Source organism: Rhinolophus sinicus, linkage group LG10 (genome assembly GCF_036562045.2).
Source record: "Rhinolophus sinicus isolate RSC01 linkage group LG10, ASM3656204v1, whole genome shotgun sequence".
Lineage (NCBI taxonomy): Eukaryota > Metazoa > Chordata > Mammalia > Chiroptera > Rhinolophidae > Rhinolophus > Rhinolophus sinicus.
Window position 1 is genome coordinate 17,042,884 of NC_133759.1, and position 24,865 is coordinate 17,067,748.

A 24,865-nucleotide genomic window follows, 5' to 3' on the forward strand; every position below is an offset into this window, starting at 1 on the left:
GAACTTTTTCTTTTGGCAGCAAATTCAGTCCCCAAGAGGAAGAACATTTTGATTGGTTGTTTAATACAGGGACACAGAGACTCACGGGAGCCTTGACCAAGTACTTGCCATTATTGTCCAGGTCGCCTGTCAATCAGCTCACCTCTCTGGATGGGCGGAAACTGGCAGCCCTTTTGGCACCACCTCTTCCTGTGCCGGTGTGCTGGGAGAGAGCAAGGCCGCAGGGGCTGGGAACCTGCCGCGTGGGCGGGGTCGCGCTGCGCGGCCTGGACACTTCCTCCGCGGTGAAGCGCCGGGAGTGCCCCCAGCGCGGGGCCCTGCGGGGCGGGTCTCAGCTAGGGGCTTACTCGGGGGCGGGGCCAGGGCGGGGCCGCAGGAGGCGGAAGCGGCGAGTGAGCTCGAGCCGGAGCCTTGAAGCCAGCGTCCGGGCCGACCGAGCGGCGTCGTCGGGGTTGGCCGGGGCGGCGGGGCGATAGAGCCTGGGCGGGCGGGCCGAGGGCCGGGGGTCCAAACCCAAAATCGGGAGACGGGCGGGCTCACCCCGGCACGGTCGTCGGGGCGCGGTGAGCTCCTGCACCCGCGCAGTCCTGGGGAGGATGCGGCCGGGGGCCCCGGGGTGGGGCGGGCGGCGGCTGCTGCAGCGCTAGCGCTCAGGGGGTGGGCGGCGGCGGCATGAGGCGCGGGGCCGACGCCCGCGGGAGGGAGGCGCTGCCGGCGGCCCTGCCGCTCCCGCTGCAGCTGCTCGCCGTGCCCTGCCCGCGGGGCCCCGGCCGCTTTCGTCCCGGCCGCCGGCCGGGCCGCCGCTGGTGACCACTCGCCGCGCCGCCGGAGGCTTCACCCGCGCCCTCCCCCAGGACGCTCCCGCGGAGCTCCGGCCCCTTCGCCCCGCTCGCGGAGGCCGCGCTGCGCGCCGGGCGACGGCGAGGCCGGAAGATGGCCTGGGTGCTCAAGATGGACGAGGTGATCGAGTCCGGGCTGGTGCACGACTTCGACGCCAGCCTTTCGGGCATCGGGCAGGAGCTGGGCGCCGGCGCCTACAGCATGAGGTACTGGGCGCTTTGGGTCAGACGGGCAGGCGGAAGCCTCTGACCTCTTGGGAAAGGCCTGCACGACCCTGGGTCCTTGCCAGGCGCAGCTGTGATCAGCTGTGCCCCGGCCTCCCCTGCCGCGTGGCCGTCGGGGCCATGGAGCCTCGCCGCTTCTGCCCGCCCCGGTGACGGGTCTGGAAGGGTGGCCCTGCAAGCTTCGGCCCTGAAACCACACTTGTGGGCTTCATTTTTTATGTAAAACCGTCTGGCTGTAAGGATGGCTTGTGTTGGTTGGGGAAGGGGCACCTTTTCTTGCAAGTGATTTACAAGCCACTTAGAGATGGAATACAGTGTACGAAATGGCAAGACTTGTGTTGGGAAAATAACTCTCCAAGGTTTTGGTATCTGTTCAAACTCAGTTCTACATTCTAGTCTTTCCTATTTTTAATCAGTTGATACTGCAATAGTAGTTATATGTGAAAATAATCACTGTAGAGAAGCACGTTCACTTTTTTTTTCCCTCAAAGTGAAAATTTTCATTTTGGGGACTACCCTCTTAGGCTGTTTCCTTTTGAAGAAGGCTTTAAGATGCAGTGATTTCACCACAAACAATAGTGTTTAGTCTCTACTGTCTGTACCAGCAGCCATTAATTTTTTTAATTTCGAGAGGTTGAAACATCTGAGTTTAGCCTCTGGCCTTTCCCCGAAGAATACTGTTTTTTAACTCTTATCAGTTTGGCAGCTCTTTACTTTTATTTCTTAGCTTTATTGAAATATAGTTTATATTTTGTCAGTTCACCCGATCAAAGTATAAAATTTGATGGTTTGGCAGCTATTCATTGATGGGAATTAAGTGAAATTTTCCAAATACGTTCTTTAATACCTGACGTCTTTGAAGTGCTGTCCAGCTTCCCAGGAGCTTTCCATAGGTCTCACTGTAGCTTTAGGAGAGGACAGGGAGGGAGCATCAATGTTTGAAAGAAGAAAGACTTCTGGGTCAGAGCAGGCCTGGGATGGGGGGGGGGCTGCTCTCTGAAATATTCAGTATTGAAACCTTAAGGGGAAACTCTGGGCTATAAAGAATTCTCAGAAAGGTGGAGATGTTTCTTAGGATGAGGAAGTGCTTGAGGGAGAGCTTTCACTCACCAGTCTCTGACCCTGATTTGGTCTGTACCAATCTCCCTGAACTTGGCACTCCTCTCTGCAGTTGTGTAACTTGAAACTTGAGGGTTCTGGATGAGGTGGCTTATTTTCTGGAACAACTTGCTCAGTTGTTGAGGAAATTGAGCTACTGAAAAGTCATAGGGTCGACCCAAATGGGAATACTGGACGCGACGTGGTGATTTCCTTGTGAAAAGACAGGCCACAAAGGCCGTGCTGTTCCTTGAGACCCTGGTCTTCCAGTTAAGGAATAAGGGCACGTGGAGCCAAGTCAGTGTGTCTCTTCAGTTGCTTCTCACTCCTCAGTTATGGCAAAATGAAAGTTTGCTACTGTAAACTTTGCTTATTGAAGGTTATTTTGAGCTTTTAGTTTTTTTCCTAGTTTTATTTGTTTTAGTGATTTGGCCAACTAATGCACTTGATTATGGTATATTCTGTGAAAAGGAAATAAAATCTTGATACTAAACCTTTCCCCTGACCGTGTTCTTAAAGTAATGCCTGACATCCTTGTAATTCTGTGTCTTTTGCAACACTTTTCACAGGGAAACTTCTTCCACTGAATGTTTTTGGTTACTGGTTATATAGTTTGTGTCACTTAATGTAAATTTTCAAGTATCTTTGAAGGCAAATACCATTTTTGGTTATTCATATACTTTTGGTATCAGTTTACTCCTCAACATTTGTTCCTCAAAAACTAAGGAGCCCATGAGAGTACCTGCCTCATGCAAATTCAAGACCCTTTACTTCGAATTCAAACTTAGGAGATTCAAAAATTGGTTTGATAAGGGAAAAGCCTGAAAAGAGCTTTAGGCTGTTGCTGGCCTTTGATTGCACTTGTACTTCCCTGGCCTGGACCTGGAGCCCTGGGAGGGCTGGTGTCAAATGAGAAGTAAGGCTATTGATGCTTGTCTTCTCTCTTGTTTGTTCTCTCAAGTTCAAGAAATAAACTTGAAGCGCTAAATTTGAAATTACTTGAAAGGCGACTTCTTGATAAAAATTTATAGGCAGCTTTGCTTTTTTTTTTCAAAGTGAAGTATGCTTACTGTACTTGCTTTTTGGACGGATTAAAACAAGAGGGATTTTAAAGACTTCTTTTAGGAAATGGTTTCTTAGCTTTTGGGGTGGCAATCTTAAAAGAAAGAGATGGCTTCTCTCAATAACAGTCTGACTTAATATATTTGCAGTAAATAATGTAGGCTGATAGTATTGGGGTATATGGAGGCTGATTTTTCATACTACCTTTGCTTCCCTTTTTTTTCTTTCTCTGGTTCTCATTTTGTGTGTTTGTGCGTATTCTATGTGTACTGCTGTACCACATTTGTACATGAGGTAGGAGCTGCTGGAGATTCCAAATGAGGCAGGGCATAAATGTTTTTTACAGTCTTAGTTACAAAGCAGGATTCTAGAGATGGATGAAGAGACCTTAGAAAAATAATAGACCAGTCTTTATAAGCGAGTAAGCCTACGCTCATAGATGTTAAAGTGATTGGCCCAAGTGCCCTGTCAGTGACACTACCATTCCAAATGAAGACTGAGTTCCTACTCACTGAATGAAGGCTGAAACCCATTGTAACTTGAAATCTGGGTCATGCGTGTTTTGTGAAATAATGAGCAGATAACTAAATGACTTTAAAAAGTAAAACTCATTAAAACTTCTGCAAGGTCTTTTGGGCCGCCTGGTAATTTTCTTTTCCATCTTACTGTTCACATGAAATTTATAATCTGTAGCAAGTTAATTTTCAGGATTTAAAGAGTAATGTAACTTCTTTAGATTACACATAAAAACTATGATATTAAATTATTACCTTATAAACGACATTGGTCTGAGCCCTGTTAAACTTCACTATGGTATAAGTCTGTTTTAAAATAAAAGTTATACTTTACATATTCTGAGGTGGGGAGATTCATCCATAGTTTACAGATAATTTGCTAAATCAAAACTGCTTTGAGGTGAAGACAAATTTCGTATACTGAGTGATAGGTTAAAATAGCAGTTTATAGGCCTTGTGAGGTAATGGCAAAATTTCAACTTTGATCAGTGTTAAGTTAGTAAAAGATTACTAAGGGTATGGTTTATTGTATAGCTATTAATAGCAGATGATTTTCTTTTGGTCTCATGCTAAAACAGAATGTCCTTGAATAGATAACATGTCTTAGAAGTACAGAAAAATTTAGGGTCAGTGAAATCTGATTTCAAAGTTAGAAGCTTTCTGGATTGAATCTTGGCTGAAGTATACGGAAGAATTTACTAAATTGCTGATCAAAAATCATAACTGATTTCAGATTATGGTGTTCATATTGGTTTTTAAATTTATTACTTTAAAGCAGTGTTTGGCAAACCTTTTCTGTAAAAAGCCAGACAGCAAATATTTAAGGCTTTGCAGGCCAGAGGGTCTCTGTCACTTTTTGTTTGTTTACAACCCTTTTAAAAATGTAAAAACCATTCACGTGGTTGTATAAAAACAAGTTGGCTGAATTGGCCCTTGGATTTGCCTACCCCTGCTCTAAAGGACAGACTCTAATAATAGGCTTTGATTGCCTTGGAAAAAGATTTGCTGACTATTGAAATTTATATTCAAGGAGTAACTTACATAGACTCAGAACTCTCAACTAATTTACATACATTCTCTTGTTTGTCCATAGACTTTTTTGTGTTCAATTTTAAAAATTAGAGTGTCCCCTCCCCCCACTAAAAGTAACATTCAATACAGTTTATATCCTTCAGTCATGGCTGTTTGAAACTTGGCAGTTTATTGATTATGGTCTCATAAACTTGATATGTTTCATCACGGTGACTGACACCTGTCAGTTTGCCAAGACATACTTAAACATTTCTTATTGGTGGAAATACCATCTGATGCCTCATCTTTGCTTTAGGTTCTGTGGGTAAATTTAAAAAGAAGCTCTGTAATTATTTTGCTTGCTTTGGGACATATTTAATAGATACGAAATAGTTCTATGTTGAACCTTGGTGGTAGTCTTTTTTTTCAATTTTCCAAATTTTTTTGAAGATTGTGAAATTGTTGTCTTGATATCAACTATAACAAAACTAGTTTTTTATTAATTTATTCATGTTTTGGTAGTTGAATTTTCTAACTTTAAATAATTTTAGGTTTACAAGTTACAAAGATAGTCTAGCAAGTTGACAAACCCTTCACCCAGCTTCTCCTACTTCCATAACCAGAGTACAATTTTAAATCTGGCTTGGTGCAGTACTGTTATGTGAAGTACAAAATTTATTTGAATTTCACAGTTTTTCATCCATTGTCGTTCTAATCCAGGTTTCAGTCCAGGATGCCTTATTGTATTTAGTTTTTGTCTTCTTCAGTGGCTGTTCCTTAGTCTTTCCTTCTCTTTTATGATTGACAGTCTTGATATGGAGTGGTCAGAGCTGTTGTTTCTAAACATGTAAAAATTTTTGGAAGCAAAGATAGAATATATCTGACCTATTTAGCTTTTAAAAGATCTCTGTCATTTTAGCAGAATGACTTTGAGTAGAGTAGGACCTCTGTTGGTTTCATTCATTTATGGATTACTTTGTCTCAATCTATCTGAATAGAATAGTATGCTGTGTGTTTTGTAGTCCCTTCATAATCAAGAAATTTAAATATTTATTTAAAATAACAATTACAAGCCATCGTATATTATCAGAAATATTTTCCACTCTCAACCACAAGGTTGCCAGTTCAATTCCTCGAGTCCCACAAGGGATGGTGGGCATCGCCCCCTGCAACTAAGATTGAACACGGCACCTTGAGCTGAGCTGCCGCTGAGCTCCCGGATGGCTCAGTTGGTTGGAGCGCGGGCTCTCAACCACACGGTTGCCAGTTCAGCAACTAGCAACGGCAACTGGACCTGGAGCTGAGCTGTGCCCTGCACAACCAAGACTGAAAGGACAATAACTTGAAGCTGAATGGCACCCTCCACAACTAAGATTGGAAGGACAACAACTTGACTTGGAAAAAAGGCCTGGAAGTACACACTGTTCCCCAATAAAGTCCTGTAAAAAAAAAATATTTTCCATTAAAACTATTTTCCAGAACAAACCAGTGAGAAGAAAAGCGTTGTTTTATGCTTTTTGCATATCTTTTTAATTTCTTAGAAATTAAAACAAATGGATTCACTTAACCTACTATGGAAATATATCGTTGGGGTTGGCATATATGAAGAAAATCCAGTTTCACATATGTGGTTGGTAAAAGGAAGATTATTTTATCAGCTCTTTTAAATTTTGGATATTCTTTTTTGATACTATACCAGCACTTGACAAGTGGTAGTTTCTTAAAGTTGCAATGTGGAATATGAAACTATAATTTTGCTTTTTGTGTGTTACATTAGAAGCAATTGGTCTGTCTTGAACTTTGAATGAATCTCTTACTCTGCATAATTTTGAAATATACATGCATTGTTCATTGGGAAAACAGTAATTTGCAGAGTTATGCAGATCTAAATGTTGACACTTTTCACCATGCAAAAAATCACATTCCTTAATATTACCACTATCAAACAATTGCATTCCTAATATCACCACCATCTCATTAGAGAAAGCATATGGAGGATTTGGATCATTGGCAACAAATTCTATCACAGTGTAAACAATGGGCTCAATTTACTCATTTTTTAGGAAATTTCTTTCAAATACGCAGGTTTGAATAATCATAGTTTGTCAGTTTTTCTTTCAAGTAAAAATTGTATTCTGCAAGAGAGACTGCTAGGTCAGCTCACAGATCACAGCTGCATAAAAACTCTTCTTTCAGACAATCATATCCTTAGGTGTGTATGTAACAAGACAAGGACATATATATAATAAAGTTAATATATACCCAAGGACCACATATAATAAAGTTAATTTTTATGCAGTGACTATTAGTACAGTTTGGTGCCACTGCCTTGACTCACACCAGCAGTTTTAACCACCATTGGTTTTGTGCCATGAGTGCAAATGTCAATAAAGTGAAAAAGGCAGATAGATGTTTTAGTATTATTCTGAAAATATGTTTGACTTTCTGAACCCCCTTGAAAGAGTCACAGGTTCCCCAGGATTCCAGGGACCACATTTTAATACTCTCTGATCTAATGTGTGCCTAGAGTTTAGATATTAATACTTAAAATGTTTTCTTCTAAGTTAAAAACAAACCCATTATTAGAGCTCTGAGAAGTTAAGGAGCCTGTCGTAGTGTCACTCTACAAATGGCAGAGCTGGAATTTGAAGCTCCAGACTGGTTTGACCTCTATTTCTTCCCACTGTACCCTTTGGTTACCTACTTAATTAGTAATTGAGAAGTCTTCTCAAGGTAGTACATAGAGTATGATCTTTCTGGATGGGAAGAAAATCAGTTGAGAATGCTTCTTTTTTTTGTCTTGTTGTGTCTTGCTTTTTCTTTTCCCTCCAGGATCTGAATGTGGCTCTAGAAAAGCATTGATTTGATCTCACTTTAAGTTCAAACCTCAGCTCTCAAGTGCATCCTTTTGGCTGTTCAGTAGTTTCACCAATGTCAACTGTTTATTCCCCCCTCATACCCACAACTGCTCCTCCCCATGCCTATTTTCAACTGATTCCCTTATTTGGTCCTTAGAAAATTGAGTGTTCACACACTGTACTAGCTTATAAGGGTTTTTTTTAATGTTTTTGGATGTGGATGTCTTTATATTTATCCTGCTTTGGTTATTTGGGCTTCTTGAATTAGTGAATTGGTGTATTTCATCAGTTCTGGAATTTACTTACAGTTCAACCTAGAAGAAATTACAATCTTGAATTATCTGGATACTTCATTTTCCATTTTAGTAATAATTGATTATCAATCCATCATCTGATGAATGAATAAACAGAATGCGGCATATCCATACAATGGAATATCATTCAGCTTTAAAAAGGAATGACGTACTGATACATGCTACAAAATGGGTGGACCGTGAAAGCATACTAAGGAAAAGAAGCCAGTCACAAAAGGCCACATGATTTCATTAACATTAAATGGGCAAATCTATAGAGACAAAGTAGATGGGTGGTTGCCAGGTGCTGGGGGTAGGGTAGGGGGATAGGGATAGGGAGTGACTGCTAATGGGTACAAGATTTTTTTTTTGAGGGTGAATTTTATGGTATGTAAATTATATCTCAGCTGGGTTTTTTTTGTTGTTGTTTTTAAGCAAATCAACACATCCATGTGTGTTTAACTTCCCAGGTTAACAGAATATACGGTACCGCCAGAAGACCCCCTCCACCCCCCTCCCAAGTGCCCCAAGTTATTCTTGGGAGAAAAAAATAGCAGCTGTTTCTACTGCTACTGTTTGCTTCTCAGAAGAAGCCATTGTTTTTGACAAAACCTGAAGCTTTACGCTCTCAGCACTTGCCAGGCCTAGCAGGAAACTGTAAAGGGCCATTTTAATCAAATGCTTCTTTGTGATTTCATGGTGCCAGTGTGACCTACCTTTGGCAGCAGTAATAGTTCCTACTTTTCAAAACAAGTAGCTATGCACTCTTGACTTGATTTTTTTTTTACAGGAACAATACGGAGTGTAAAGTTTTCAAAGAATTTTTTGAAGTTTTTTTTTTTTTTTTTTAAAGTATCATATATTAGCCTGATCTCTTTATTTGTAGCATGGACCTTATTAACTATAAATTCTTATATACCTAATCACAGCTGCTCCCATTCCCCTCACACCCACAGAGATATGAGTTATTAATATTGTCTTTTCGGGAGCCAGATTAGCATTAAAAGTTCTTTTATTCTGCATATAATTTCTGGTCTTAAATTTTAAAGGAAACTACCCCTAACTTATTTTATTTTTTATTTTTTGCTTTTCAGTGATGTCTTAGCATTGCCCATTTTCAAGCAGGAAGATTCCAGCCTTCCATTGGATGATGAAACTAAGCACCCGCCCTTTCAGTATGTAATGTGTGCTGCAACGTCTCCAGCAGTAAAACTGCATGATGAAACGCTTACTTACTTGAACCAAGGTGGGTATGTTATATTTTTATGGAAGAATTTACAAAAATCCTGAATGGGTATTTTGGCATTTCAGCCTAGATTACTGGCAATGATTTCAAATTAGATTCTTGGTTTAAGTTTTATGACTTTAGTTAACAAAAGTTGTAGGAATTTTACTGTGCGCCAACAAAGTAATAGTTTGTGGAAACTGATTTGCATAAAAAGGGTCTGTGGAATAAGATTTATTACAGGGTTTTTCAGACCGAATTCAAAGGAGGTTCAAGTAGGAAAGGATGTCAGTTATTTTTAGGAACAGAGGTTTCAATATGGAACTTGAGAATGAATCAGAAGTCCAGCTAGCAAGGAACCTGGATCTCAGACCTGAAGCAGATTTGTGCTGAAAATAGACACAAGCTGTAGCAAGATGGAGGCTGTGATTAAAGTAAATCATGTCATATTTTGTCTGCCCATTCTCTTGTTTATACTTTATGAGAATATTATATGTTGATGACAGGAAAGTGAGAGGGCAGAATGGAAAATAGAGATGTTGGGGGGTAGAATTTACCTTCAGTACTATAAGGGATTTGTTTTCAGGTGCTATTAGCGGTTTGGGCACAGTCCAGTGTAACTTAACTAGCGTAAATAAAAGTACTTTGTTATGCAGGAATTAATTTGTTGGATACATATACTGAAAACATTGAATTTTGATGTTTTTAAAAATTTGAACATTTAGTTGTTACAAACATAGTACATATTCTTGGTAGAAAAATTGGGAAATGTATCAAGGGATAAAGCTAAAATTGACTGCCGTTGCATACCACCAAGATAACTAATTAACATTTAGGTATATTTCCTTGTGTTTATATCTATTGTATTAAAAAAAAATAGAATTAACATCTATTCACTTAAGAGTACATTGTGATGATTTTTCTGTCATTAACTAGAATCTTTAATTATTTGAACTTTTGGAAAGAATCACAGATTTTAGACTATTTACTTGTGATTAATGTTCAGAAATGTGAAAGAATAACTTATTTCTAACTTTTCATATATAAGTTTAGGATCTGTGACGTTTTACTTCAAGTAATTCTATCTGCAGAACCTATTGCAATACCCTACCTTTGTTATTAACATAGATTTAGTATTTGTTTGGGTAGTCATTCAGTTATTTGAGATGTAAGTTTCATACTTGAACCTTAAGAGTTTATATAATAATCTGTTTTAGACATAAAAATACCAGAAGAAACACTGTAGGGGCAAGGATATTCACTGTAGCTTTATTTCTATGGCAAAAAAGGAAATAACCTGAATTTTTCTTACTCTGATTGGTTCAATAAGTTCAATTATATGCATACCATGCAATGAGTGAGTATACACGCACATACACACACACACACATACACCTGTTTAAAGGAACATGTTGGTGTATCTGTCCTTTGGCCTGGGCAAAGTATCCATAATTTATCACTATTACTATTATTGGCTTAATAATAATAGTATAATAACATAGTATAGTAACATACAATAGCATAATAATAAGTATAGTTCATATTGATAAAAGTTGCAATCTACCATCTATAGTGATGATTTATTGCACTGACATTCTCTGAATGTTTACTGTGTATGAAGCATTGTACTAACTACTTTACATGTTAAATTCATTCCCACAATAACCCCAGGAAAAGTTTTATTAATCCATTTTACAGACTTAAAAACTGAAGCTTAGAGCAGTTGATTACCTTGCTTGGTATCAATTTAGTTAAGGTTAAATTTTCAAAAAAAAATGAAGTATATACATTAGTGTGCAAAATGTTAAGTTACAGCTCAATGAATTTTTACATATGTTACTCCCTTGAAACCACTACCTATGTCTAATATTTCCAGCACCCGAGGAGACTGTCTTGTGTCCCCCTTCCAGGTTCTACTCTAGCTTGACTGTTACCGATATAATAAATGGTGATTTCCTTGCACTTGACTCTGCTCACTGTAGTATTAGGGATGGGTATTTTCTTGGTTGTAGAATTGCGTTAATTTCTAATAGTCTTTTAAGAAAAAATTGGGTAGGTGGACTGCATATGTAGACATACAGTAGTACCTTGGTTTTCGAACGTCTCCATTGACGAACATTTCAGTTTACAAACGCCGTAAATTTTATGGAGCTGTGGTATCAATAGATAGTAAAATTCATGGTAAATTTGCTGTTTTAGGGGTTGATTTTAAAGGTCTGGAACGGATTAATCCCTTTTGCATTGCTTTCTGTGGGGAAACCATGCTTCGGTTTTCAAACGTTTCAGAACTCAAATGGACTTCCGGAACAGATTATGTTCTAAAACCAAGGTACCACTGTAGTTTTTAAAAATATATTTTAATAATCAGTAAAAATACATTCAAATAATCATAAAGGAATTCTACTTTTATATACCTTTTAAAAAGAAATTATAATACCTTTAATATAATGCTTACATGCGTATCAAATACATATATTACAAATATGTATATACAGTTCTTTCAAAGACTTGTCTCCTAGCATTTATCACTTTGACAAAAGGTTCTGAATCCAAGATTTTTCATGAATTCCCTAAAATTCATGAAAACTTTTTAGATTTTTGTATAAATTGAATTTTCTAAAGAGAGGCTCCATAGCTCTTTCTACATCCAGTCAAGGTCTGGACTTCATTGAGAGGTTGCTGAGTATCTTTCACCCCACCTCATTTAAACCGAAGCACAGGTCCAGACTTAGCAGAATATCGTCAGTTGTACATATGCGATTTTGATTATTTCACAGAAGCCTTTTCTGCGATATAGTGTAAAGAGAATCAATTATCCATATGCAAAATAATCATTAAACTTGATTAATTTTATCCAGGAATTGCAGTAAAATCCCATGGATATTTTTTTAGCTTGAGTGACATTGCCATGGAAAGTTCTTGCAAAGTATACCTCAATGGCACCATTTTGGTAACATCTATGCATCATCTTCGATGGTGAGATGTTGTGTATTGACACAGTTTCCTGTTTACTATTTTGGTTTTTAGGAATCAGATTATTATTCAGTAGTTTTACTGCCCATGAGTCAGTTTTCCTATATTCAAAAGAACTCTTCAGCTCCACAAAGGAAAATGATTTAAAATGGCAACATTGCTTTATTTGTCAAAAAAGGATACCATAACATTGTAAGAAGCGATTAGATAGGGCACTTGCAGTTGTCCTCCCATCAGCTCAAGTTTCATTCCTTCTAAACTTCCACATGTGAATTTATCTGCATCTATTCTAATAAATGAGAGAGAAATAAAGCAGTCACTTTTTTATTTTTTTCCTACTACAGCAATGCACTGTATAACAATGTTTTGGTCAACCGTGGACTGCATATATGGTGGTGGTCCCATAAGGTTATAATGGAGCTGAATTCCTCACCTAGTGACATCATAGCTGTCATAACGTTGTAGAGCAGCACATCACTCACGTGGTTGTGGAGATGCTGGTGTAAACAAATCTATTGTGCTGCCAGTCGTATTCAAGTATAGTACAATTAGGTGCAAAACATAATACTTGATGATAACTTACTGTGTTCATGGTTTATGTATTTCTTACACTATACTTTTTATCATTATTTTAGATTGCAATCTTTCTACTTAACTGGAAAAAAAAAGGTTTGCTGTAAAACAGTATGCTGTGTTACCCAGGCAGCAGCCTCATAACATCTTGTGCTTATTATATCTCTAGATTGCACCGTTTTCTCTGGTGCTGGTTTAATCTTGTGTTGTTTTTTTCATCGTGGCCCCTAAGTGTAAAAATCTTACTGCTAATGTTGCCAGTAAGTGACCATGGCTTGGAAACAAAATAAAAACTGATTAAGGACTATGGAGGTGGAAAAATCATTGATAGTTATTGCCCACCAGTTGGACATGTCTCATTCACCAACGCTACCATCTTGAAGAAGAAAAATAAAGTGACAGAAGCTGTTAAAGGATCTGCTTCATTGACAGCAACAAGACTAACCAAAATTGGAGAAGGGCCTATATCAGACGTGGAGAAACTTCTAATGACGCACAGAAGTATATCACTCTCAGCCAAAGCAAAAAGTTTGTGGTGTTGGAAAAAAAGGCTGGACCTGACTCCGATGTTGAATTTATTGCTAGCTCTGGGTGTTTTAAATGATTTAAGACTCATCATTCATTACATACTATGAAAGTGAGGTTGAGTCTACGAGTGCTGATGTGAAGGCAGCTGAAGAATTTTTGGAAACTCTATAAGCTGATTGTGGAAGAAAATTACTTGCCAGAGCAAATATTCAATATGGATGAAACCTTCGTATTCTGGAAACAGATGCCTGTAAGGACTTTCATCTATAAGGAGGGCAAGTCAGTGCCAAGTTTCAGGGCTTTTAAGGATAGCATAACAGTCTTACTTGGGAGCTATGTTGCAGGCTACAAACTGAAACCCTCTGTGATCTGGCACAGAACCCAGGGCCTTCAAGCATATTAATAAGCACACCCTGCCAGTGTACTACAGAAGCAATGACAAGTCATGGATGACCCAGCTCCTCTTCCAAGATGCCCTCCTGAATTGCTGTGCCAGTGAAATGGAGAAGTACCATTTGGAGAATAACATACCTTTCAAGATTTTGATGGTTGATAATACTCCCAGACATTCACCTTTTGGTTATCTTCATCCCAATATCAAAGGGTATTTCCCTCTCTAAACACCAGCTCCTAGATCCAACCAATGAATCAAGGAGTTATAGCCACTTTTAAGACTTACCACCTGAGGAGGACCTTTGTCCAGGCTATTGCTGCAACTGAGGACGACACTGATGCAATTCTGGAAGGATTACAACATCTATGACTGCCTCAGGAACCTTGCTTGGGGTGATGTCACCAAGGAATGGATGAGTAGCATCTGGAAGAAGACACTTAAGAAGTTTGTCCACGACTTCAAAGAAGAAATTTGTCCACAACTTCAAAGGATTTGCCAAGAGTAAGGAGGTTGCAAAAATCAAAGCTGTGGTTGAGATGGCAAACAACTTGAACCTGGTTGTGGATGAGAATGCATTGAGGAGCTCCTAGAGGGGGTCCTGAGAAACTGACTAATGAGGAGGTGTTAGAACTGGAGCAGGAACTCATAGCCAAAGGGTCAAGAGAAAGGAAACTGCAGGAGGAGAACCTCCAAGAAAATTCACAGTGAGGGGTTTAGCAGAAGCTCTTGCAGACCTCTACAAACTCCTTTAAAAATTTGAAAACATGGACCTCAACACTGAAAAGTTTTCATTAAATAGAGGACTGTTTATGGTGCATTATCTGCTTATGAGCAAATCTATGATGAAAGAAAGAAACGAAGCAAAGCACCATGGACATATTTCTAAAAAGAGTGACACCTCCTCAAGAACCCCAGGCAGGTCCTTCATTCGGTGGTGTTCCAGAAGAAGGTATTGTCATCAGAGGAGGTGACAGCTCCATGTGTGTTACTTTCCCTGAAGGACTTTGAGGTGGGAGACAGTGAGACTAATAACCATGACCTTGTGTCTAATATGTGTTTGGGTCTTTGTTATTATTTTAAATCAACAAACTTAAGCTAGGTTTTATATACTAAAGATTAATCTTAGATCACGTGAACTTGAAAAATATTTGGGCTAGTTTCTATATTTCTGAGAATTTTAAAATGCCCAATTCTTACAGCACTTGTCTTAAAATTTTAATAATACCATCCAGAGGTGGAAAATTATCTTGCACTTACAGCACACATATATTTAGACACACCGACAGACATAGAGACCCTTTAGCTGAGAAAAACTCACTAATTTATAAAAGAATTGGATCCCAATTTTACCCTGGAGGCATTTAAAATTTCTATCTGTCCTTAACAAGTCAAGTTCCAAATGACCTTCCCTCTTTTAAAATAAGGACAGCCAGTTTTAATACCTCAAAGAATTGGGTTGACATCTAAGTGACATCATAGGTTGATCTATTTATCTAAATCTTTTTGAAGCTTCAAGAGACCAGTTAAATGTTTCCCATTCATTCTGCCTAATTTTATGGGCGGCATTTTCTAATTGTGGTGCAAAATTTAATTTAGAAGTATCAAAGGACTCTTATCTCGGCCACCTTCCTGCATGAGTATTAATGGGAGGCTAACTGTCATGGGCTTTGTTGGCCTGGGAGGCATGATTTACCGTGTTAATTTTTAGATCTTTAGAGTCTAAACAAACTTCTAGGGAAAAGCAGCCTTTATGTGCACGTCTGCAGACAAGCCAATGCAGTGACTGTTCCCAGGCAATCCCACAAAGATTCGTAGTCACCTAAATAAGAATACCTGAGCAAGGGCCAATAAGAACTTACTAGATGCCTCCAGAACAGCACAGTCCCCTCTCTCAGTGAATCCATTCCAGGGTGCCCTGCCATTCTCAGGGCTCCCTCTGGCTTCTCTGGAATCGGCTGTGCTACTTCACTGGATGACTCCCAGCGTCCATTTCCACCACCCCAGATTCAGGGATCTGAACAACTGTCATCACCCCATTGGCTATTCAGGTTGGGGAACAGTTTTAGAGCTAAAGAGAGTTCAGTTGTCATTTAACTAGCAAAGGTTTTGTCCACTGTCAGTAAGCAGTCCAGTTAAAACACCAAAATTAAAAGCAGCAACCCTTTTTCCTTTCCCTGAGTTGTCTACTCTTACCCACCTCAAGGATTTTCTAAGAAGTTCAAATAAAATCATGACTTACTACTACTTGCAGCAAGGAATCCTAAAATTCCAAGAGAAACTCACCCAAACTCACCCAATGCGAAGCGGGTAGCCCGGGGGGACACATTGGGCCCTTGCTTATACCTAGCGCCACATCCAGGTCTGCAGGGTGTCCTGGGTGGGCTTTTCAGAATCATGCCGACTACACCAAGTAAATGTCAATATAAAAACATACAAACCTGTAGAGAATATTTATAAGAGTGTTTGAGCCAAACTGATAACATAGCCAGAGAGCAAGATCTCAGATGCTCCCTTTATGTCTTTGTTTTTAACAAAAAAGTTTATAAACTTTTTAAAATAAAAACAGAAGAAAGCTTATAAAATAAGGACATAAAGAAAACTTTCATACAACTTTGCAGTGTTTTTTTGTTTTAAGCTAAGTGCTAAAGTTTAAAAAAAATTTATAAAGTAAAAAAAATTATACTAAGCTAAGGTTCATTTGTTACTGAAGAAAGAAAAAAATTTTAATAAATTTATGTAGCCTACGTAAAGACTATTTTTAAAGCCTACAGTGGTGTGTAGTAAATATCCTAGGCCTTCACATTCACTCACCCACCCAGGGCAGCTTCTAGTCCTGCAAGCTCCATTCATGGTAAGTGCCCTATTCAGGGACCCTCATTTTTTATCTTTTATACCATAATCTTACTGTGCCTTTCCTATGGTTAAATATGTTTAGATACACAAATACTTCCCATTGTGTTACAGTTGCCTTACAGTATTCAGTGCAGTAACATGCTCTACAGGCTTGTAGCCTAGGAGCAGTAGGCTGTACCATTTAGTCTAGAGGTGTAGTCGGCTAGACCATCTAGGTTTGTATCCGTGCACACTCTGATGTTTGCCTGACAAAATCGCCTAATGATACATTTCTCAGAACGTATACCCCTTGTTAAGTGACACAACTGGACTTGGAAATAATGGTGACAATTAATGAAAGTATAATTATCCCCATTTTCCTATGATATTAAAGCTTCAGAGGGAGTAATTTTTCCTATAGTTATCTATTTAGATTATTGACCATACTTTTTATAAAGATTTAAATCCAGAGTTTTCTGATTCCAAATTTCATTTTCTTAACCAGTAAGTCTTCAAAGCAAAATATTTTTAGTGTTAAGTTTTAGTTGTCACATTTTAAATTAGTGGTTTAAATAGATGATTTTATATACATGATTCAACATTCAAAAGTTGTGAAAGAGTATGCAAGACAATATCTTCTTCCCCTGTCTCCCAGTTATTTAGTCTGCTCATCTCAGGTAGCCACTGAATTATAACAATCTTTGAAGCCTATGGAGATTCTAATCATGTTTTATGAGTCTTTGTATAACAGAAATACTGTATAGTTACTATTTTATTGAATTTATTCCAATAAGCTTATTTTTTATGTAATGAGTGCATTATATGCTTAAGTGCGCTTAGGAATGTAATGGTCTTATCACTAAAGGATGAAACTTAAAAAAGAACTTCTGTCCCATGGGTGATTCCTGGTAGAAGCTCTCACACATAGTTGCCAATGAAATAAAACTGGCCAGGATATATATACCTCTGCTCCCTATTGGATATCCTTGTGCACGTTACTCAAATAACGTTTTTGTTCCTTTTAATTGTTTCCACTGGTTATAGTGGCCAGTGATTTAAATGGGTCTTTTCTGCATTGTAGGGGTGAGAGGTAGAGAGGGTAGCAGTGAGTAGTAGTTATCAGCAATCTCTGGAGCTGGACTGCCTGTGTTTAGATCCCATCCCACCACTTGCTAGCCCTGACACATTCCTTAATTTCATACCTCCACATGAGGTAGTTGAGAATTAAATTGAGTAATACATGTAATGCACTTACAAGCTGGCCGGCACAACATGAGCTTTTGCTGCTGTTGCTATTATTCATAACTAAGTAACTTTAATCGTTTCTCATTGTACTGGAAGACCCAAGTATTTAGACATCAGTTGATGTATTAGTTTACTGTTTCATCTGGATGAGCAATTTTTACAAATGGTTGGAATGCAACCCTGAGGGCTAGATAACTTGTGTAATGACTCAGGAAGCCTGCCAGGTCTGTATGATTATAATCTTTTAAATAAACCTGTCACTGTCAGAGTTTTGAATTGTAGAAATATCATGTTTACACTGCTTAGCAGCTGGTAGGCAGAATAATGGTTTCCCAAAGACGTCCATGTCCTCCTAATCCCCAGAACCTGTAAATGCTTTTACCTTATATAACAAAAGGGACTTTGCGTGTGTGGTTAAATTAAGGATGTTGGATGGGAAGAATATTCTGCATTATTCAGGTGAATACAAAGAAATCACAAGGGTCCCTAAAAGTGAAAGAGGCAGGCAGGAGTCAGATTTGATAATGCTGTCTGTAACTGGCTTTGAAAGTGGAGGAAGGGACATTGACCCAAGGGATAGAGACTGCATGGAGAAGTAGAAAAAAGCAAGAAATTGATTCCCCTCGAGCCTTCAGAGGAGCACAGCCCTGCTAACAGCTTGATTTTTTTTTTTTAACCCCAGTAAGACCCATTTGAGACTTCTGAACTCCAGAACTGTATCATAATACATTTGTATAGTTTCAAGCTACTAAGTTTGTGGAGACGTGTTGTAGCAGCAGTTGGAAACTAACACATCAACCAAGGCAAATGTGTACTAGCTGGATGATTTCCAAAGTGGTATAGGATGAGCCACTGTTCTGTGCGTCAGAGCTGTTTCCATCGGGCGGCCATCATTTGCTCTCGGATTGTGGACACGCTGCATCCTGCAGTGCCTCTGAAGGCCCTGTCAAAGCTGGGTCTTGACATGGGTGTCTGAGGAACCCAAGCCCGCGTGTGTTTGTGTGTGTAAAAACATGCATGTATTCAAATGTGTACTGTACACATGTAATGAATATATGTGAACAGAAGAGCATTTGTGGAGCTTATATGTGTAATGGAGCGAGAGCTCTCCTACACTTAAAAGATTTACAGTCCTGTCACTGTCAGACAAGCAAGTGACTAATGAATTTTGATTACTTGTAAAGGAATCATAATGCAGTTTACTTTAAACAGCTTTAGAGTGACGTAGCTCTTAATTTTAACATGAACAACAAAATGGGGAGTAAAAGCAACTTTTAAAATCTTATTACCTATAATTGTACAGTGGCTCATACAGCATTGTATTTAATGAGCCTTATGCAAAATGATACAAATGCATAATCAGACATTCCAAACCAGGCCATTTTTCTCTTTGGGACAGTGTTCATCATAACATATTGTGCAGTATTTGTTCAGCTACTGAGAAAAGATGGTTAGCTCTTAATCATTTTACTCAGAGCTTTTTGAGTATAAAGTTATTCCCAGGAGAAGGTCCCGAACGGGTTGTGTTGGAAATAGCATTGACTGACCGGACATTTATAACTTTACGTAAAGCAGTGCTACTCCAGCTTCAGCTGGGATCCATGCAGTGGGATCACCTAGAGGGCTCGTCAGAACATGAGTGCTGGACCCCATAGTGGGGCTGGAGAATTTGCTTTTTTTTTTTTTTTTTTTTAACTTTTAAAATTTTCTTTAAGTGTGTTTTTCCAGGACCCATCAGCTCTAAGTCAAGTAGTTGTTTCAGTCGAGTTGTGGAGGGCGCAGCTCACAGTGGCCCATGTGGGGATCGAACCTTCAACCTTGTTAAGAGCACCACGCTCTAACCACCTGAGTTATCCGGCCGCCCCAAACTTAACATTTCTGACAAGTTTCCAGGTGACACTGATGCTGCTAGTCTGGGGGCATGCTTAATTTTTTACTACTTTGAATAGTCAGGCAAATATGTGAGCCTCTCCTCACCACCACTTTTTATAGATGGATTTCCTCACAGAAGAGTTGGCACATAGGGGCTATATGCACCGTTCTTTGACCATGGATTGGTCACTGCTAGTAGTCTCCCGTTAAAGCTCGTTGCTCACCTTCTGCCTCTTGGGTAGCTGTTGCTGAAGAATACTTGCCATTGTGTGACACCATAAAGGAAAAAAATAAATTCTGTGTAATCTTAACTTCCTCAGATAGAAATTGGAAAAAGTTTTCCAAGTTGTGTTGATGCCTTAAAGTGGCAGTTTTTGTGTTACTGAACAGTAGAAGTAGAGTTATAAACTGTATTTGTGTTTTCCTATGCCTGAGTAGCAGTCCTCTGCTCTTAGGTAACTTTGTGGTGTAAAAAACTCTAGTCCCAACATGGAACCATGGAGGGTGGAGTAAACACAACTGACTCTACCTTTCTACAGGGGTTTAGCTGGAATAGGCTGCCGGTGTTTTACAGCTCCAGCTGATCTTTGATAACGTCACACCTCATGATATGAGTGAGACTTCTAAGCCCCTGGAGTTATTCCAGGTTGGCTCATTGCTGCTGTTGGATCAGAAATACCTGTTTATTTGAGGCCAGATTCTACTTGGAGAATTTTATAATAATTAACCATTTTTAGCTACTTTGCAAATGGCTTTAAGGCCCTAGGGAATAGCATGCCTGTTGAATTAAAAATATCCGTGTGTCGATTAACGACATTCTGAGAAATGTGTCATTAGGTGATTCTGTCATCATACGAACACCACGGAGCGCACTTACACAAACCTGGATGGTCTAGCCATTTGCTCTGAGGCTACAAACCTGTACAGCATATTGCGTTACTGAATACTGTAGGCAACTGTAACACAATGGTAGGTATATGTGTATCTAAATATAGAAAAGGTACAGTAAAAATATGGTATAAAAGATAAAAAATGGTACTTGTATTAGGGCATTTAACCATGAATGGAGCTTGCAGGACTAAAAAAGTTGCTCTGGGTGAGTCAGTGAGTGGTGAGTGAATGTGAAGACCTCGGACATTACAGTAATGTGTCATGCTACGACCTTATGGTGGCTACATCACTAGGTGATAAGAACTTTTTAGCTCCATTATAATCTTATGGGACCACCTACATACTATGTGGTTTGTTGTTGACCAAAACGTCATTATGCAGGTTAGCTTTGGTTCTTGTTTTAAAGTTCTATATTAGGACCTTAGAAATAAATGTTTTGAACTTAGCCAAGGTAACCTGTCACATCTTCGGCTCCATGTTGCTCTGGACTCCATCTGAGGAAACCAGCCTTAGAGTCTATAGTCAAAGGTAAATGGGAACATGAATTCACAACAGTTGTATTTTTTTTCCTAATTTTTATTGGGGAACTGTGTGTTTTTCCAGGACCCATCATCTCCAAGTCAAGTCGTTGTCTTTCAATCTAGTTGTAGAGGGCGCGGCTCACTGGCCCATGTGGGAATTGAACCAGCGACGTTGGTGTTATGAGCACTGCGCTCTAACCCACTGCACCAACCAGCCTCCCAGTTGTATTTTTCAACTCTTGTCAGTGCTTTTGCATTTCTAAGCCAAAAAAAGGAGTAAAAAAATCTAAACAGGAAAAGTAAATTCAGAAGATAAGCTAAAAATAGGACTAGCAACTCATAGAATATTGTTGTTTATGTTAACTTTGTACTTCATTAGTAGTGGAACCTTCTATGTATTTCAGTTAGACCATAGACTGATATTTCTGGAAGCTGTGTAGTTAAAAGAATTACGGAAAAGGATCAAATAGAAGGAGAAATTAAACCAATAAAAGTCTGGTAGTTCACTCAGTGGATATATTACCTTTGAAGAAAATTATTGATGGAGAGGGATTTCAAAATTAGTTGAGGGACATATAGTTTCCAATAGGGAAACCATTTGAAGCATAAATGTTACAGAGCCTCTCTTTAAAAGAAAAAAAAAAAAACCACTTGATTTTAGAATAGAAATCTGTAGTGCTTTAATACAGAAGCAACAAATCTTGAGGTTTATTTGTGGAAACAGATTGAACTTTATATTGAGCACAGAAGTATCCTTGCTAGATTGACTAGGAAAAATAATACAAAAGAAGATAGGACCATTGAGATTTCTTCCTTAGTTTGATTTTTTCAGTCCTGAGAATTTTGAGTTTTTGATGATCACAAGATAATCCTGGTGAAACAAGTTTTCTCTCCTTCGCTGGCAGCCACATGATCGGGCTTCTAGGACACTGCACCCTGTCTAGCTCCCCGCACACTGACTGCTTTTTGGGGTTACTCTCTTTATCCCAGAGAAGTTCCTTGGCCCTCTTCTCTTTTTCACCACTCACTCCTTAGATAACCCTGTCTTTAACTTTACCTACAACTGTACCCTGAAAACTCCCCTATTATCTGCAACTGGGATCTATTCCTCCTAGCTTCATATCTGTATGTTAATTTTATTATTGACTTGGATTATTGACCTGAATACAGACGTCATGTATTCAATTGCACTCCTGATTCCCCCCCCCCCCCCCCCCCCCGTCTCCTTGTGATCGGCCCCAAGTCAAGAAATTCTTTAGCCAAAACTCTGGAGTAATCCTCAACTCTTCTTTCACACTTTACATCTAATACATGAGACAGTGCTTAAGCTCCATCTTCAGAATGTGTCCAGAGAGTACCTACTTCTTCAATGTCCACTCATATATTATCAGTATATGAGTGTGACTGTTGCCCTTTCATCTCAACAACTCAAACTAGAGATTTACACTAACCTGACAGGTGAAAAATGATTTCAGTGCAGTTTTCATTTGCATTTCTCTAAGGGAGATTGAATGTCTTAATATGTTTAAGAACTGTTGCCATTTCCTTCTTTTGTTAACCACATGTTCATGTCATTTGCTCATTTTTTTCTTCGAGGGATGTTGGACATTTGTTAGCGATTTTGTAGTTCTCCATGAATTAGGGAGATGAGTCATTGGTAATGTGAGTTGCAGAATCCCCGGGTTGAAGGATACAGCATTTAACTTGTTAACAGGTGCAGCCAAACTGCCTTTCAAAAAGACTATCAGTTTATATCCCCCACATTTTATGTGCTTATTTCTCTTTCATTCTTGCCCACTTGATTTTTAATTAAACATTTTTTGATCTGATAATCAGCACAAACATTTTGTTGGGTTTTATTTCTTGAATTTTTAAAATAAAGCATATGGATATCATTGAAAAATTTTCAATGTATAATGGCATATTTTTCAATGATAACCATATGCTTTATTTTAAAAATTACTCCTTACTGTTCTTTCTCAGTTCATTATTAAATATGCTGCAAATTTAACTTTTTTTAAATGCCTCTTGCCATAAGGTGTTTTTTAGTGTTAATCTCAATCTGTTGAATGAATTTAAGGACTATCCTTAGTAACATACTATATATATAGTTTTCCTGTGTCAGCCTCGAAATGGCTTGGTTATATTTGGATGACCCTTTGTTGTATTTTTGACCCTATGATCTATTTTTTGTAAGCCCCATTGGGGTGTGGACAAGATATTGGTAGTTATATCGTAAAGCACTTCAACTTCATATGGTACTAGAAGCACTCTTTAATTCCTACTGATACTCTACATATCAAATTGTACTGTCATATTTAATAACATGATCCAGAAGTCATGTTTGTGGGTTTGGAAGTACGTTAGTAACTTTTGGCAGCAGCTTATTTTCCTAATTATATAGATTAGTGCATTAATATCTGTTTTTGTTTCCTTACGGATACTGAGTGGTGAGAAAATATGAGTTGGGTTCATTGGACACAAGGGAGAAGGCTCCAGGACTAAAATTCGACCTTGGCTCATGCAAAAAAAACCTGTACACAAATGTTCATAATGTCCTGATTCATAATAGGCAAAGGGTAGAAACAACCAATGCCCATCAGCTGATGAATGGATGAACAAAATTTGATATGCAACAGAATAATATTGGGCAATAAAAAGAAATGAAGTACTAATACATGCTGCAATGTGCATGAACCTTGGAAACATGCTCAGTAAAAGATGCCAGTCACAAAAGGTCACATATTGTGTGATTCCATTTATATCAAGTGTCCAAAGTAGGCAAATCCTTAGAGACAGGATGTAGGTTGATTAATGGTTGCAAGGGACTTGGACAATGGGAGTGGTGAGTAGTGACTGCTAATGTGTATGAGTTCTTTTTGGGTGATGAAAATGTTCTAAAATTGGTAGCAGTGATGGTTTCACAACTTTGAATATACTAAAAACCAATTAATTGTATACTTAAAAGCGTGACTTATGGTATGTAAATTATCACAATAAAGCTGTTATAAAATTGGTCTCAGATAATGCATGTATGCATAATATAAATTTAATATGAAAGAGTAACAGATGAGAATGAAAATAAATTGACAGAGAAACTCTTCAGTCTTCTGTAATACTATAAGAAGAAAAAGATTGTGATTTGCAGGAAAGAGAAAGGTGAACCTGAATTTGCTTTTCTAGCAAATTAACATTGGATAATTGTATGTTTTGAGAGACAGTTAAATTCTTATGATAAACAGAGTAATACTCTTTAAATAGGTCAGTCTTATGAAATTCGGATGCTGGATAATCGGAAAATGGGAGACATGCCTGAGATCACTGGAAAATTGGTAAAGGTAAGGTCATTCCCTTAAAATTCCTAAGAGATATTGCATTGAATTTTAAAAAGCAGATTTGCTGCAAGAATTTATACAAAAACATTATTTCTCTTTAAGACGTAATGGCTATATTAAAACTCCTAACTTTGTGAGCTATATTTTGTTAACTCATCTGTAAAATAGGAATTATACTGTGTTTCCCTGAAAATAAGACCTAGCCGGACCATCAGCTCTAATGCATCTTTTGGAGCAAAAATTAATATAAGACCTGGTATTATATTACATTACATTACTTTATATTATACCTGGTATTATATTATACTAATATTATATTATACCCAGTATTATATTACGTTACATTACATTACATTGTATTATACCCAGTATTATATTATACTCGGTCTTATATTAAAATAATATTGGGTCTTACATTAATTTTTGCTCCAAAAGACACATTAGAGCTGATGGTCCGGCTAGGTCTTATTTTTGGGGACCGAAATAAGCAGTCATTGGGTGAAGCAAATGTGAAAGCCCTTTGGAAAGGTACCATAGAAAAATTAATTTGGCTGTGGTGGGGGGTGGGAACTACC

At 38.6% G+C, this 24,865-nt stretch overlaps 1 protein-coding gene across 3 annotated transcripts in view; it reads left to right on the forward strand.

Moving 5' to 3' along the window:
* Window positions 1-327: 327 nt before the first annotated feature.
* UBP1 (upstream binding protein 1) overlaps window positions 328-24,865 on the forward strand; it is a 50,660-nt gene continuing 26,122 nt past the window's right edge. For 2 of the 3 annotated variants that reach the window (XM_019727720.2, XM_074312708.1), the window contains exons 1-4: window positions 328-451; window positions 855-1,046; window positions 8,996-9,147; window positions 24,217-24,293. In XM_019727720.2, the coding sequence (XP_019583279.2) occupies window positions 934-1,046; window positions 8,996-9,147; window positions 24,217-24,293 (342 nt within the window). In that variant the 5' untranslated portion in view covers window positions 328-451; window positions 855-933. Of the gene's footprint in view, window positions 452-700; window positions 1,047-8,995; window positions 9,148-24,216; window positions 24,294-24,865 lie in introns of those variants that run through there. The other variant, XM_019727722.2, reaches the window with a different exon arrangement.